Source organism: Colias eurytheme, chromosome 26 (genome assembly GCF_061535395.1).
Source record: "Colias eurytheme isolate Ceu_HAF_F1 chromosome 26, ilColEury1 Martin Lab GWU primary, whole genome shotgun sequence".
NCBI classification, from domain to species: Eukaryota; Metazoa; Arthropoda; class Insecta; order Lepidoptera; family Pieridae; genus Colias; species Colias eurytheme.
The window spans coordinates 9,517,722-9,535,750 of record NC_143005.1 but is presented as its reverse complement, the minus strand read 5'-3'; the positions used below and the strand labels follow the sequence as shown (position 1 = coordinate 9,535,750).

The following is an 18,029-nucleotide window of genomic DNA, read 5'->3' as shown; positions in this document are numbered from 1 at the left end:
ATAACACGGAGCAAGTAAGCACGAAGAATTTTGGTAAATGTTTTTTTATACACAAATATTATAATACCTACACTCATTTAAAATTTTTTTGCTAATGCCTATTACCTATTATTATTTAAATATCTTAAATCTATAAGTATGTGACTTGTGCTGAAAATAAATTATTACATAACTAGATATTATTATTATAAACGAGTAAGTATTTGTTCAAATATTTTGGTATAACAAACATACATTTCAATTTCCCCTATTTGTATAAATGTTATCAAATGTGACTATAGCACTTGATATCAATGAAAACGAAAATTGAAGTGTAGGTATGTATACTTGTTATTTTTGTATGTAGGTATATTTTCATCATTCATTCATTTTCATTTCATTTTCATTATATTATATGTGATTTGTATCCATAGGTAATTTTTTTAGGAATTGCTATCATAAAACTTTTAATTTGAGAAAATGTTGGAAAATTAACGTGTTTGAAGAAGTTTATTGTTAAATGTACATTACCATTACATTTGCCCAAATAACTAATGAATTTTACGAGCCTTTTAGTTTTTTCAAGTAAAACAATAAATTTAATATTATTAATACTTGTGGTTGTTCTAATGTGTTTTACCTATATTTAAACACTAGCCACTTTCATTCGATAGGGTTGGACACGCGATAAAATGTGTAAACATATCACTACATAGTATAAAACAAAGTCACTTTCTCTGTCCCTATATGTGCTAAAATCTTTAAAACTACGCAACGGATTTTTATGTTTATTTTAATAGATAGAACGGTTCTCGAGGATGGTTTTAATATATAATTTATTAATTTTCAGACAAAGCGAAGCCGCGGCCGGAAAGCTAGTCAGTGTGTAGGCTTTATTATTTGGCCATTCGAACTTTTGTTAAATATTTGTTTGCATGACTAAACGTATTTTATTTTTTATTGTCAACTTATTTTCTTATCCCACTATATACCTATTTGAATAAAAATCCACGTCAAACCTGCACTCGAAATACTCTTTCTGGATAATGCGTGTTCTATTTAAGAATAAAATACCAAGATACATTCTCATTCGTGTTGTGTTCAATATCTCACATCAACGTATGTGCAAATTATTTATAAGGATTTCAAAAGCAGCGATTGACGTTGACGAGGGAGAGCCATAAGGTCTATTATGTTACAGGACACTATCTGGTATCAAAACGCTTTTGTTTAAAGCAATTTCCTGGCAAATTGCTTCATTACGCTAAAATCGCCAATTACCTTGAGTCTTATGTTTAGTTTTATTAATATTTGAAATAGTGAGGTTATATTAATTGACTGACCGGTTGGCTTGGCTGGTAGTGGCCCTGCCTTCCAAGCCAGAGGTCGTGGGTTCGATTCCCACCCGGGGCAAATATTTGTGTGATGAACATTGATGTTTGCTCTGTGTCTGGGCGTTAATTATCTATATAAGTATTTATTTAAAAATTATATATATATGCATGTTTAGCAGCCATCTGGTTTCCATAACACAAGCGAAAGCTTAGTATGGGATCAGATCGTGCCGTGTGTGAAAATTGTCCTGAATATTTATATGACGAAATTATAGTCAACCAGGGTAAATGTAAATAGGGGTTATTGGAATAACTTCCAATTCATGTATAAAATGTTCGAGCAATTCTCTTGATTGACCCTACTTTCTTTAGGTAGGTATAGAGGTAGCAATTACCTTGATTGACCCTACTATATTATTTTATAGCTTGTGCTATTTATTTTAATGAACTTAAAATTCGTTATATAATATTATGTTTTCATAGTCGAACATAGAAAAATAGTAAAATATTAGGTATTCTTTCATATTCTTTTTTTATTTTTATTTTTCATATTGTAAAAATGTTAAAATATTAGGTATCTAGGTATCTACTTATAAAGTTTTAGTTCGGCTCTATATCACATGTTAACCTGAATTTTAGATGTAAGTGTTTTTACAGCCTTTGAAAATTAAAAGCTTGTGTTTTAAATTTATTAAACAGGCTTTCCATTGATATTATATTTTAATATTTAACCATCTTTACATGTTCAGGAGTCATAACACATTTTCTATTATGAGCAAATTCAAAGCATACACTTTAAAATTAAATGGAAAAATTTAATCCAACGATATAGTATTGCGCATATTTTACCTGTATCAAACATTAACGTTTATAAAAATGAACACTTTTGCTATAGGTACCATTCAGAAATATTCTATGTTAATTTTCTGATATTAAAACGAACAAAACTTTTTATGCTTCGGGTTTTTATTACTTTAACTGAAAGCTATAAAAGGCATTCAATTATTTTATCACATAAATGTACAATACGTGGGCTTTTTTGTTGTAATACAATAATTTAAATAAGTATAAAGTATTACGCATTCGGCCAAACTTCAATTTCATAACTTTTTGTTTGTTTTTTTTTATTACAGTACCTATTGACTCACTTCAGCTTCCATTTTTAGCTTAATGCTAAGCTTGATGTTAAGCTAAGACGTATTTTGAGTTTTCTTTCGAGTGACATCGATTTGTTAATATCCAGTGTTTCAGTCTATCTATTGTGATGATTGTGTATGTTTAACAGATAAAATTTATTACGATTTTATTCCGTTTTGTTCGTGTAACAACAACAATAAATAAAAGTTGGATGACATGTGACATCTGATGGCCAGCGTAGTGGATTATGGTCCGTGTCCCTGCAGTGGTAACGTCTATGATGATGGTGACGATGATGAATCTTCTGAAACAAATACAGAATCAGTTTATTCGTATATAAACATGTAGGAACAAGTTCATACTTAGTTACAATTTATTTATATATTTAGAGATTATCTACATTAAATTATGTAGGTATTTTATTCATGAACATACAATGAACAGGGTGAATATCATATAAGTTATAATGTAACTATTGGTTATGTGTTAATCTGATTAGAACAGTAAGTAGTTAAAATAGCTAGATAGCTTTTCTTTCTCTTTTGAATTGAAATTGTTAATTGTCCTAAACATAGGTAGCGTTAGCTACTTTCAAGTATTTTGTGACATAGCTATGTGTAAAAAATTGTAATTGTATAAATATGAATATTGTGTCTGAAATAAAGATCTATTTACCATTTATAAGTCTTAACTTAGTATACTGTAACAAGCATTAAAATACTACAGTGCTTCAAGTGACTTACGCTACACTGTTGAGCTTAACAGATTACTGTGAGATATTACTAATTAATGCCTGCCACTTGCAAGCTGCTAATGTCACAGCACAGTGTTGCCATAATTATGACTTATTAACTTCAAGTCTTAACTTATACTTAGGTATGTTATAACTGCCTTAATTATGTTCATTTTTATATGCTTTTAGAAATAATTCTTACAAAACGGAATTTTATTAAATACTAACTCGCTGACTTGACAAACGTTGTTCTGCCTTATCACTCAAAGGTATAAAATCAGTTTACGACCTTTTTTCAGATTCAGACCTGCCCAAAATAAAATACGTAAAAAGTCGTAAAAATCGGTCAAGGCGTTTTGTAATTTTTTATAGTACGTACCTACTAGAATATAAATAAAAGTAAAGAATACATTTGTAACCATTATGTTTATTTAAATAAATTCAGAAGGAAAATGTAAAATTATTCAGAAACAATAGATCAAACAATAAGCTATTATTTTATAGAAAAGTCCCAGTTTTTGAGAATATGTCCCAAAATCGCAAGCATTTAAACCTCGCGACAAACGCTCCTGTATTCGGCATATTTTTTGTTTTATCTCCGTACAAACGAAACAACTGCACTCGACCATGACAAAACTCTTTTGTTGTAGGCGCATGAAATAAATCTAAGCGATGCGTACCTAAAATAATATTATGGTTTTCATATTTTGTGATGAAATATTTATTTAGACTATGACGATTTATTGGAAATTTGTATTGATATTTATAAATTCGTGATGCAAACGGAATAGTTTAATAATATGGACAGTTATTACTTTTATTTCATTTGAGATTTTTTTTTATTGGATTTTTGAAAATGGAAATATAAATCTGAGCTTTGAGGACTTAAGCTATATTATTTATATTATATGCTTATGTTATTTATTCTGCACAAGAAACATTTTATGCGATAAAAGTGACACTTTCTATAAATACAAGTTACGCTTTTTAACTACTTAGTTTGTTTTATTTATGAATTGTTAAGTAGCTGATTAGTTTGTGTTAATAGACCAAGAAATTTTATTTAAGATCTCTAGCATTCTTTATTTAAGTAATAGCTGATCCAAATGAGCCTAATTCCTATCAATCGATTCCAAATCAGCTGCTAGTTGAAATGTAATTATCTCATTCTAACGCCTATCACCTGCATTCCATGGCAGGTATCGATGAACATAACTGTATTGTAATAGAAATACAATGATATAATGTATCACATGCATATTTTAGTAAAGGTAACATTATAATGTGTGTATTATTATGTACTAGCTACGCTTCGTGGTTTCACTCGCGTGGCTCCGCTCCTGTTGGTCTTTGCGTGATGATATACAGGGTGTCCCACTATTGGTATACTAAGCGCGAAGGGACTTGTAGTTTTGCATACACTAATCACGTAAAAAATACTTAAACAACAAAATTACATCAAAAAATTTTAATTTTGAAAAAAAAACTGCGTCTGGAATTTTATAAGTATTTTTTACGTACTCAGCGTATGCAAAACTATAACCTCCTTTGAGCTTAGTATACCAACAGTGGGACACCCTGTATAGCTTATAGCCTTCCTCGATGAATGGGCTATCTAACACCGAAAGAATTTTTCAAATCGAACCAGTAGTTCCTGAGATTAGCGCGATTACAAACAGACACTTCAGCTTATTATATTAGTATTATAATGATACCTGTAGTCTGTAGGGAAGGTGCAGTCTTAAATAGTCGTCACGAAAACACGACACAAATTTTGATAGGACTTCCACTGGCTGAACCTTCAGGATACTGACTGAAAAATCAACAATAAAAATAAGGAATATAGGTATATAAGGAATATTAAGTAGATACTTAGAACCTTACTTAGAACTTAATAACTTAACGAGTTTGAAATCGGGTGTGGTGTACCTATCGGGTAGAATTTTAATTTATAGTTAGCCTAACTAAAGAATATAATATTTTTAAAGAAATATTTAGTAAAATATTTCATAATTTTATATTAAAGGGTTATTTACTGAAGGATCTTTCAGAGAAAACAAAATCGCTAAGTACACCTTGACATTGCGAGAGAGAAACACTTTTCAGCTCCATTTACGTTTACACTAAACAAATGCTATGTTTTAGAAAACAGTTATTTTGACGGGTTTAATAACCTAGAAACTTGCTCGAAGTGAAAAATAGTTTTTTTATATACGTCCGATTTTATTGCGTTATTTTATTAAAAGAATTGTTTATCCTAATACTGATTTTAACTGTATTTGTTTGTCTTTCCTTCACGTTACAACAGACCGATTTTATAGTATGATATTTAATCAGGAGATAGTCCGGAGGTTAGATGGTGACATAGGCAACTTTTACTGAAGTGAAACATTTCATTCCCATGGGATTATCGTTTGTTTATGATTCGCGTAAGCACATGTAATACGTGTAAGGAAGAATTAGAATTAAAAGTTTAAGTTAAATAATGCCAACTAGCTATTTTTGTTCTAGGAATAAATATATTTGTTGCGTTGACTTGTAATTCTGCTCTACATGAATGTTAGGTACATTCATCATTCTACAAGAATTAATTTGCACGCATCATTCTGTAAAAAAAAAACAAAGTTAGTCGCAAGTGTATAACCTTCCTAAACAGCTTATTTCAACAAGTTGGATTTGCATAAAAAGCAAGCTAAAATAAAACAGCAAAGTGAACTGCAACGTTAAATGTAAGTACAAGTTCACTGAATTCGACTGAACTGAAAATACTTACGTTTTTATTTCTAATTTATCCAGAGTTGAGTATTGATGCATGATAGGAGAAATGGTAAACTATGATATATTTGCTCGACTGCGTCTGTTATGTATAAAATTGTTAAGGTGTTAGTGTTTTCTTGTCTGTACGGACTATGATCTCCAGACTGCTATAATTCATAAATACCGGAAAATTTATTAGTCAGATTCATATTTTTTTAAATTTTGCTTCTATATCTGTACTAATTTGTCCTTTTAAATATGTGCTTTTTAAATATGTGTAATTATTGTGTAATTGAACACAGATTTCCTCTTACTAAAAATACAAGTGTAAATTCCATTTAACGGGTTCGGTATTGATTATAATCTACCCAAATGTATAGTGTACTTAAATAATAGAAATAAAAACAGTTTATTGCAGTAAATAAGATAATTAACATAAAAGCGATAATAAACAATAATGGATACTATAGGCAACTATAGGTATATAATATAAATTGCTACAAAAAGGCACATCAACATACCTTTTATATTTATATTACACCACAGATTTAGAGCTATTGTATTGGGTCAAAATATTTTTCAGGAAATAAAAAACAGGGTTCGCTTGAGCCAGGAACGTGTATCGGCCTTCATAGTTCGTTAGTTTCTTACCGTTCAATGTAAAGATAAATCCGAACAAAGTTTGGGTCTAATCGAATAATGAGGGATTCTGTTACATTTCACTTTTTTTAGAAAGGGTCTGTTTGCCTTGTTTGTAAATAAGATCTTATTTTGTCATCAAATTCTCCATGTATGGTAGGCAGTAATTTGTTGTTATTTTTATTGAAATTTTAGGCAAACAAATATGAAAAATTTCTTAACCTAGGTGTTTCTTGTTTGAACAGGTCATTTGATATAACCCATATAAATGAAATGCCGTGTGGCATTTTGTTTGACCGTCGAGCACTGTCGACATACCAAAAGCAAATAGCCAGATTTTTTTACTATCTTTGTTTTCTCCATCATAAATACTTTTCAATGTAGTAGGAATAAAAGAATATGTGCGACACGAAAGCACGATTTGCAGCCTGATTTTTTTTAAAGTTTAAACTCTATCAAAATTAAAAAGCTTCACCAATAAATCATTGCAAGATGCAAACACATTAACTATAATCTATATACTCACAGATATATAAATATCCTCAGTTTTATGCTTTGATTGAAATGACCACATGATTTCGTATTCCGTTTCACATGCTCTTAGTTTCGCATTCGTAATGAATAATGTGGTAGAGCTATTCTATTGCGGTACGTTTCAGTTATTTATAACTAGCTTTGCCTCGTGGCTGCATTCACGTCGATTTGCTAATTTGGACTTTAATCTATTTATGTGGTTAATTTCACTCAGATATGATTAGCTGTTTTTGTCTTGATGAGGGTCGTTATTAACTTTTACTTTTAAAATCGTATTAAGACTAGTTTCTTCACCCAGCTCAATCTGGCTTTACCAGAACCATTTACCGAGAAGAAAAGTACTAAATTTCATTCAAAAATGTTCAGAAATTTTTAGTTTTTACGTTATCGAGTAAAATATTAACTATAGATACTAAAATAGGCTTAAAATATTTAGAACTAAAAGTGTATTCACCGAGATAAAGTCTTTCAAAGTTCAAACAAAGTTCGTAGCTAAGTAAAGTTATATGTAGTTAGTATTAGCCTGAGACTAGAGTTTTGTTTTCAGTTATCAGACACAAAAATCACATGGTGTGAAAATAAATGATCTTGGTAATTTTAGACGACGCCACTTCATACATAATTAAGCATGAATGAATGAATGAATGAGAACTTTATTGTACACACCAAATTACAGACATTACATAAAATAGAAAACACATAAATTGCACAATGGGCGACCTTATGGCTACAGAGCCATCTCTTCCAGGTAACCCAAAGGTAAGCATATAAAGAGTGAACATAAGTAGAACTGTATTGAAGGTAATAAAATAAGCATGTACCACAGACATAGATAGACTACGCAAGTACCGCGATCTGTATGAAAACCAAGCGTGTCATATTTTTTGTACTGACCTTGAAGCGTTATGACGTCACGAGCGCTTTTTAGTGATGGTAATTTTATTTTACGCTAAATCGATTAGGACGCCACTCGCGCGGCGATTCTAGTATCGTCCTATCCCATCGAAGTAAATCGAAAGAAATCAGATCAAACTAGATCTATTTCTAAGAGGTAGTCAAATAAATGAATCGTAATCGATTACTAAATCGATTCAAGACAGAAAAATGATAATTACCATAGACAGAGGAATGATAAAATAAAGTTATAAACCTTTTAATATTCTAACAAGTAAACTAATGTGTTTTAGCTTTTTCTTACATATGCCCATTGAGTTACCATGTACTACGTACTAGAGAGGCCATCGAAAGAAAGTAATGAAACTGTCAATCAATCAATCTTTATGTCCCGTTGCATCGATCCATTTTTCTTTTATGTTCGGGTTACTTGGAAAACTGAAAAAACAAACATAGTCTAAACAATAAGGAGTTTTCTTAAAAAACTCCCAAGATGACACTTTAACTAATGGCGTCCATGTCATAATATTTATTTTTAGTACCTTTGTATTAAAATACTTAAAAGTTCTAGGTCAAGTCGTATTAAATGACAAAAAAAATCTATGCCTTTTTTTCTGAAAAATTGCTCCTTCAAATTATCATTTTTCTGTTCGATTATAAAATCGATTAGAATCGAGAACTGTTGCATCAAATGAACATCACTAACCACAAAATTGGACAGAAAAATGAGAACAGAAAAATGAGAAGACGCTATTCATTGCTTGTTATCATACAACGCGATCTTTACCGTGCCAAGTAAAAGCCGCAATGTATTCCGAATCATTTCGTATGATTTGGTATCCGTGTTTGTCACGATCGTTTTCCACAGATATTCTTTATTTGATTTTAAAATAAATAGTGCATATTCTGATTAGAAAATTACTTACCGGTGGAAGGAAACATCTCTGCTAACTCGGCCACTCACAGCTGTGGAGTTTCTACAGTTTATAACGGCGCAATTCGGCATTTTACTTTATTCAGCTTCACGTCTTTCCTTGGCGAACTGCAAGCGCGGACTGAGTGTAGGCCAGCGTCAACTAAGTTTCACAAACTTAGTTTGGACACGGGAAGTACATACACTCGCTTAGTCTATCTTGATACATGTCTGTGGCATGTACCTTACACATTTAGTGAAAATGCGTAAAAATAGATATGACATTTTTAAGTAGATACGATAGTACCTAAATTTAATTTTAAATTTCGGGGAAAACGCGTCGTAAAAAGTGACATGCTATGGTTTTACGTGTTCAAATCTATGAATTGTAAAAAGCAAAAAGAAACACTAAAATTTATTTAATATCACATGAATATATTATAGAGAATAGTAACTAATAAATTAATTTTAGCAACGCAATATACTGTGTAGAAAGGATAAAATATAATATCAGTATTTCTGTCCAGTTTCAGTTTGAAACATACATTAGTATGAGTTACCAATTGATTGCGCATAGAGGGATAATTTGGAAAAGTTTTTGTTTATGTTTCGAGTTACTTTGTTTAGTTAAAATCGAACCCAAAACTGCTGTAACTATTTAGTAAGGAATGAAATGGACTGATGAGTTTATTCAATATTAAAGAAAATATTTCAACCGTATCATCTTTACATAATAATTAGTCACATGTGTTTAAGTAATCGATTATTCAATAGATGTGTATATTTACCGCCTGCGCAAATATATTCGTTAATATTCAGCCTAATAATACCTACTGTAATACATAGATAAATTATTTTCTTTAAGAGTTAGAGTAATGTATCGTTAGTGTACAATGTTAATTTCTAATTAAATTATTGATTTTATTGATTTGAGTAATGTTTGTAATGTTTTCTGTATAATGTTTAGTATGTAGGTTCTAGGTTTGATTCTCGATGGAAACTGATGGTAGTAAGCTAAAACCACTAATAAATAAGATATTATGAAAAATAAAAACCAGATAATATTTTTATTTAATTAGACTTCTTTTGAACTGCGATAGTGAGTAGCGACCGAATTGTGGAATTGAACACGGTGGTTGTTACTAGATTTAGAAATATTATCATTTGTAAAACATAACATCACTTACCTAACACTTAGGTACTTTAAATATACAGAAAATCTAACCCTCTAAATAACGTTATAGAGTCATAATTGGTAGATAGAGTTATATTTACGTCATAGAGTAAAACTTGATACTCTCCATAATAAAAGTCTTCTAGTAAAAGGCACTTATGCTAATTTCAAGTGGCTTAACTGCGTGCAATATATTAAAATTATAGTTCATTTTGCTTTTAGGTGATTATACTAAATGGTTCGACAAAGAAATAATATCTCATGTACATAAGACAAGCATATCCTGTAATTGTAGCACAGCTTGTAGTATAAAAGTTTCTCTAACGAACTCATTAATCTTATTAAAATAAAACGACTTCAACACGATTGATGGAGACAAGACTTTACAAAAAACATCACAGCATCTTTGCAAAATGTATGGTAGAATTTTTTTTTAATAATATAATTGTCAATGAATCCTATATGTGACTTAAGTATTACATATTTTCCTGTAAGTAGGTCCTAATATTATGTTTTAATAGTCTTAAAACCCTATATAGAGCAGGCTCCAAGGAGATGTTCGTTTGCAAAAATAGCGGACCTAAATCTGACTTCTGATATATATTGTATAGATCTGATATATATTGATTGAATCGTAAACAATGGACTATTGTTAATTATTTAAAATAATAATTTAAAAAATATTTTAATGAGTTTTCAATCTATAGTGGTTTAAAGTTAACTCAAAAATGGAGCATTTTCGTAAATTTTCTAAAAAATCTTAGAGAAAGTGTAAGAAATGTTATATTATATTCGTGATCTACTCAATAAGTTCTTTCATTTGATACCCCACACGGCATGTTTTGGAAAGTTTTATTTTTTTCTTTGTATGCCATATTTAATTACCGGGGTGCGGGCAGGGGGACCACAAAACTGGTTGGCAACATCTGTCTATAGGATGTCTGGGATCTATACAATATATATCAGAAGTCAGATTTAGGTCCGCTATTTTTGCAAACGAAACTCCACTGAGAGTCCGGTCTAATATTTATTATTATTCCTTATTACTTTGTATGTTCGGAAGTACGTGCTGACTTCAGAAATCGTTTTACAAAGATGATTTTGTGTCAGATATGTAGTTCATACATTGAGGAAGGCTGCAAAACATTACGTTACAACGACCTTATGAAAATGTTACAAAAATAGGAGTTTTCCTTTTAAAACCAGACATAGTTTCAGTCAGCAAATTTATAGAATAAACAGAGTATTCAATTCTAAATTTTATTGATACCCTTTAGGCTTAACAAGAGATATAATGGATGGTCGAGTAATTGTCAATTTAATTCAGTAGTAGCGGATTCGAGTAGGCAATTTGCATAGCTATTGGGTCCGAGATTACGTGCTACAATGTAAACTGGTCGTGGGTTTATTTCCAGCATTGTTACTGTTATTTATAGATATAGTTTAGTATCAAATAATCGTCTATGATAGAGCGCGCTAAAAATAGACTGTTATTTACATGTACTCGAAAAATATAGCCTTCTTTTGAAGCTCGGAAAAATAAATGGCATGTGATAAATGTGATTTTTATTATTGAATATGTCTCATAAAATCTTAACTGAATGTACAAAATAATTGTAGAGAAATATAATAAATACAAATAAATTATAAATATTAGATCATTTGTACGAAATAAGCTCTGAAAGTGCTCAATCGATTTTGAAAATTCTATCAATTGTAGTAAACTACATTATTCCTAAGTTACAAAGGCATTTTTTTGTTTATTCTTAGCAATTTATGCGGAATTCTGGCAAGTAGCTACTTAGTACCTATGTGTTACATAACTGAACATTAAATGGTTGACATGAAGCAGTAATATGATTTAGTGGCTTTATCAAGTTAATATTTATGAGAACGAAGTCGTAAAATCGCAACAACGTTAAAAGGATTATGCTAATTAAGATCTGAAAGCCTAGAATCTAGATTCTAGCCGTATCTTGGGTACTAATGTACTTCAAACTTTGGACGCTTAATGTACGTAGGTATTAGAAAAAGTTTGTAATGTGCGTGTAAAAATATGTATAAATGTGCCATTTTTGTGAATTAATACTCGAAAAATGTTGGTATAGACAGATTATTATTTGTTATCAGACAGCAACATTCAAATAAAATAATACTCAGAAAAAATAGAATCGGCTTGATTCATCTTGTCTATATGTATACAATAAGTGAATTGGAGTTTATGCATATCAATGAATAATTCGTTTTGCTTCCAATATTGAATTTTGACATGTTATGTTACAAAGCTTCCGTCATAATCCAATAATCAATAAGCAAATTGAATTGCTTTAGATGTAAAAGCCCTATTTCTTTAATATTATATTTGCGAATGTTTGAGTTTATTAAAGTGAAACTTTTATTACATCGTCTCAAACTTTTTGGTCTGTGTAGCGCATGTCGCGTGTATCGCGGCTGCCGAGTAGGTATACCTACTCGGCAGCCGACCGTCACGCGACATGCGCTACACAAAGCAGTGTTCGGAACCGTTCGAACAGTTTCACTTTTACCGTGGTTTCATAAAACCACACAACATTTTTATCTTATTCACTAGGTATATGACTAATTGATAAATTTACAACATATTTATTATTTTAGTGTCCTACAGTCCGTGCATTATAACATAGGTCGAAGGTAGAGTCATTAGATTAATCGCGAGTTAATGCGAAATAGTTTAAATATACAAATAATAATAGTGTAACTGTATAAACTTAAATAATGTAAGTGATGTATTAAAACAAGGGATTAATATCTCTTTTTTAATCTTATTTTAATACAATTTCATTAGAAAAAATCCTAATTTTAATACAACTTTATTAACGCGAAACCCAGCTAATATTCACTAAAGAGAGAAAGAACTCCTAAAAAGAACTTTAGAAGTAAATGAAGAACTCGTAAAGTTTTCTGGAACCACCTGGCTATTGTCAAAGTTATGTAGCCGTGACAATGACTCATAGCTGATATTATTAATGCGAATATAATGATATTTGTGACGTAGAACCGTTTGGCGATTTGGTAATTTATAGCAGTTATATAAAACTCTAACTAATGTTATAAATCAGAAAGAAACTGTATTTAAGTCGTTTTGTTATGTTTTTACACCTTGAACCTTTCAATTTTAATACAATATAGCACAATGATATTATGTACATAGGCTACTTTTTACGACTACAAAAAATAATGAACTCAATTAGATATTTCTTTTTTAATTGAAAGCTCCCATGTGGTTCTATTTAAAGTTGGTTTAATTCCGATAATTTGGAGGCAGTATAATTTTTTGATAAAAAATGTTAGGTATTTAAAACAAAATGCTGAATCGATCTGATATAAAATAGATCTTGAAGATCTTGAAAATAAAATAGAAGATGATATATGCAACGGCTTTGCGTATCGTTAATAACTGGCTGAAACCGCAGGGAAAAGCTAGTTAATATACCAGTGTATACAGTTCTCGTATATCTCATAAAATATGCAAGTAAACCGCGATCGTGTTTGTGTACATGTCGGTTAGCCCGGAACGAAATCCGATATGGTACCATTAAAAGCTTTTGCGTGGGTCTTTTTTCCCTTATATTCAGTTTTATTAAAGTGTTCACAAATTGAGGTAAAATCATTTGGCATATAATAAAAATGGTGGTAAATGTTAAGAATATATTATGACCATTCACAAGTGCTTCTAGAAGAAGTCTAGCTGTATAAATAAATGTTTGAGTTTGAAATATTTAACCGATAACGCAAGGATATGTTGTTTTAAAATGTAGAGAATACTTTATTACTTACGTGCAAAGTATAGGAACATAGAAATAACATAAAAAGAAAAATAGGTCTTATCTTTAGTGATCTCTGTTTTTTACGAGTATTTTTGTATGGAATGCCTATTTATTAGGGTCGTTATGTCGCTTTAGCAGTTTGATTCCTTTATTTTGTTGTTACAAGGTGATTACCTACTGATTACTATAAAAACCGTTGAACATTTTTACGCGGTTTTTTTGTTATTTATAGTAATAACACTAGCGGTCCGCCCCGGCTTCGCCCGTGGTACATAATATTTACGTTTTCTCTACATAAAAACCATCCTCGTACTTCAAGGAATATAATAAAAAAAGAATGATCGAAATCGGTTCAGCCGTTCTCGAGTTATGCGCTTACCAACACATTTTGCGATTCATTTTTATATATAAGATTATTGGCAATTAGATACCTACTCATTTTACGGGCACAAAATATTTTCATTAAGTTAAAAGTATAAAACCATGAACACGCATGAACATAAAGTGTTAGTTTTAGTTGTTTGTGTGTGACGCCATGAGGCCGCCCTTCCCGTGTTGAGCAGTTAAGTGTATGTAGCATACATACATACATGTTGAATAAAATCCATTTTCTTACAAATAAATGTATTCCACCTTAAATCATTTGACTCTCGGTGCAGTGGGTTCGATTCCCGGTATTTTCCAGTAAATATCAAATAATTAAATTAGGTAAAGATTAGGTATATTATGTGAAAAGGATAATGAATGAAGATAATTTCAATATAATGGTGCGTTGCAATTTCTAGTATAAATTCGTTAAGTAATTTATGACTTTACCAGGAATTAATATTATAGTGCGTCGCTTCTTAATAAATGTTATTGGTTTAATCAGAGAATATGGAGTTAATCGGTGGGTAAATACAAACTTGTTGATTAAAAGGGATGTCTAATTGTATAATTTACCCCCAGATTGAAGATGAATAAATAGTATGTATTCTTATATATAAAAATGAATCGCAAAATGTGTTGGTAAGCGCATAACTCGAGAACGGCTGAACCGATTTAGATAATTCTTTTTTATTATATTCCTTGAAGTACGAGGGTGGTTTTTATGTAGAGAAAACGTAAATATGTACCACGGGCGAAGCCGGGGCGGACCGCTAGTATATAATACAAATTACCTATAGTATCTCCAAAAAGTTATATTCATAGTTCTAAGAATTGTGTCTTATTTTGATAAATATTTGATTGACTTTTATTATGTACTAGATTTCCGCCTGCGGCTTCGCCCGCGTTTTCAAAGGAAAACCCGCATAGTTCCCGTTCCCGTGGGATTTCCGGGATAAAATCTACCCTATGTGTTAATCCAAGTTACCCTCTATATGTGTGCTAAATTTCATTGTAATCGGTTCAGTAGTATTTGCGTGAAAGAGTAACAAACACACACACACACATCCTCACAAACTTTCGCATTTATAATATTAAGTGATATTAGTAGGATGATTTAAGTTTTGTCTGCTTTCGATAGTATTAAAATTATCTGATACCAATTGTTTGTTTCTAAACATCCATTACTACTCAACGGTTCAACCTTATATAACCATTACAATATACTTACGAAGAAAATGTGGTGAAAAAACAAAGGATTTTTCATTCAACCACAACGTGACGTCTCAAAAATCCCTGTGGGCTTTCCTTTTTCAGTATTTGACAGATTTCGTATCCTGGGGACGATCCAGTTAGGACGTTTTAAGTTCTCAATAGATGAAAATAGAGATATTTATAAAGTGTTTACATTTAGTTCTTATTTCTCCAAACAAAAAAAATGAAAAAATATTTATTTCAGCAAAAAACACAATAGCAATTCAAATTTAATAATATAAGAATATTCTGTAGCTTATTACACGGATATAAGTATTAACTAGTAGTAGTAGTAAGTAGTATAATGAACCACACTAAGAGAACTTTTGTCGTGGGAGCTGGAGCAAAATAAAACGTTAAATAGATTAATAAGTAAGTACTTACTATCAACCACTCCTTCTGATTCAGCTGAAATCGGTGAATTCGGTTTATCCTAAAAATACACATTTTGAGTAATTTAATATTAATAAATTATCTAAATAGTTACAACAATAAAAGATAAACAATTCTGATGAAGGATTAATGCATCTTAAAATAATATTTAAAACACCAATATAGGAATAAATAAAAAGTAGCTATCAATGGTCGCTATACACATTTTAATATTCTTAAATTCACATTTTCTTTAAAAAAAGAACTAGGTACTTAGGTACTTTAGTTTGATGTGGGCCAATCAGGAATTTATGACATTGACATATCGACATGCTTTTAACCTTTATATAATCTGTGGCGAGTTAGTTTTGGCGCTAATTTTCCGTGACATTGATAAATAAACCCACTCTGATTTTGGATAGGCCATGTTAATGTTCTAGATTATATTTTGATATCAGTCAACTTAATGTTAATTAAAAAGTTAGGAAATAAATATAATTAACAATCCTATTATTTATTTATTATTTATTATATTTATTAAGAGATTTAAGCATAATCTTAGGCTCTCAATGTAGTTGCGAAACAGAAGTTATTTTCGTATTTGTATTACGGATATTGGAACACTGTACAATATACATATTATAGGATTAAGTCTATCAATTATTCCGAATGGTTTCCATCTAATTCAGTATGGGGTTAAATTGTGGAATAGATAATTATAAACAAGTCTACTCCAGCCAGTTCTCAGTGTTGAGATAACCGCTGTGCGAAAAGCACGTGCACACAGTTTCCATACAACCGTCTTATGAAACTCTACGACGAGTTAGAAATAAATTTCGACTTTTCCAAACATATTAAAGTGTAAATATATTGTCTTTTTTTTAATTATTCAATTTTATTAAACTGCTTTGTAGTTTGTTCAAAATTAATAATAGGTAAGAGTGAAAGCAAAAATTAATCAAAATAATCTCCGTAACAGTGACAAAGTTAAAATGGAATGACAAAAATTTTACCGCGCCATACCGCTTGCCTTTGTACGAAATGAAATTAAAAAAGCAAAATGACATTTGACGGCATTTTCTCATTTTTTTGAATTAGGAAATGGAACTGGCTTGTCTATGACAGGCAGTTCGGTAATGGAATATCTGTAATCGAATTTAAAAAGTGTTTGTTGTCCCAACAAAAAAAATGGAGCAATTTTTGCGCGTAAATGAGACGGCGGAGGATTTTTACGCGCGTTGCACGAATTTGACCGCGTTCGATTGCAGTGAGGAAGAAATGTTGTGGTGCATGATGGGTCCTAGGCGGTTGCCTTTATCGAGGATTGTGCCGATTTCAATATTTCTTTTGTTGATATTTCTGACTGGCGTGATCGGGAATGTGGCTGTGTGCGTTGTGATTGTGCGACACCCGGCGATGCATACGGACACTAATTATTACCTCTTCAGCCTGGCGCTTAGTGACTTATTGCTGTTGTTATTTGGTAAGTTTTCATTGTTTTAAATAAACTTCCTTTTCTAGGTAATTTTCTAGTTAGTACTAGAATATGAAAAAAATAAATTTAAGTGTCTGGAACTGGATTACGTTTATGTTTTGTACACAGTTCTTACAAAAAATAAAAAATGTAGGTATCATTCCATTATTTGGTATTGATAAGTTATCGTTACATGCATAACGTTTTAGTGAAATTTTATAAAGTTGGTATCCGTATATCTAATAATATATTGATATTTCTAATAATTATTAATTTCTGACGTAATTTGTACTTCTTTATGTTTTTTTTCCCTATATTATTTGATCGTCGTAAGAATATTTAATTCTAGACAAATAATTTATAAATAGCACGCAAATGTTTGTATAATATTAATATTACATCAGCATAATATATATTTTCCGGTAAAATACTAAAAGATTAGATAGATTCACGCAATAACTAAAATATAAAATGAACAGAAACTTCTTAGCTATCACAAGTCGATCTATAAAGTGTAATAAATTATAATTCAAATATGATTGCTCGTTATAAGATACAGTCACGTATGTATCATATACATATACAGGGTGTCCCACTGTTGGTATACTAAGCTCAAAGGAGGTTATAGTTTTGCATAGGCTGAGTACGTAAAAAATACTTATA

The 18,029-nt window shown here is 30.7% G+C and overlaps 1 protein-coding gene across 2 annotated transcripts in view; it reads left to right on the top strand.

The window, feature by feature from the left end:
• The first annotated feature begins 16,652 nt into the window (after positions 1-16,652).
• LOC149897351 (neuropeptides capa receptor-like) overlaps positions 16,653-18,029 on the top strand; it is an 82,227-nt gene continuing 80,850 nt past the window's right edge. For both annotated transcript variants that reach the window (XM_090116667.1, XM_090116666.1), the window contains exon 1: positions 16,653-17,375. In XM_090116667.1, the coding sequence (XP_089972793.1) occupies positions 17,081-17,375 (295 nt within the window). In that variant the 5' untranslated portion in view covers positions 16,653-17,080. The remainder of the gene's footprint in view (positions 17,376-18,029) is intronic.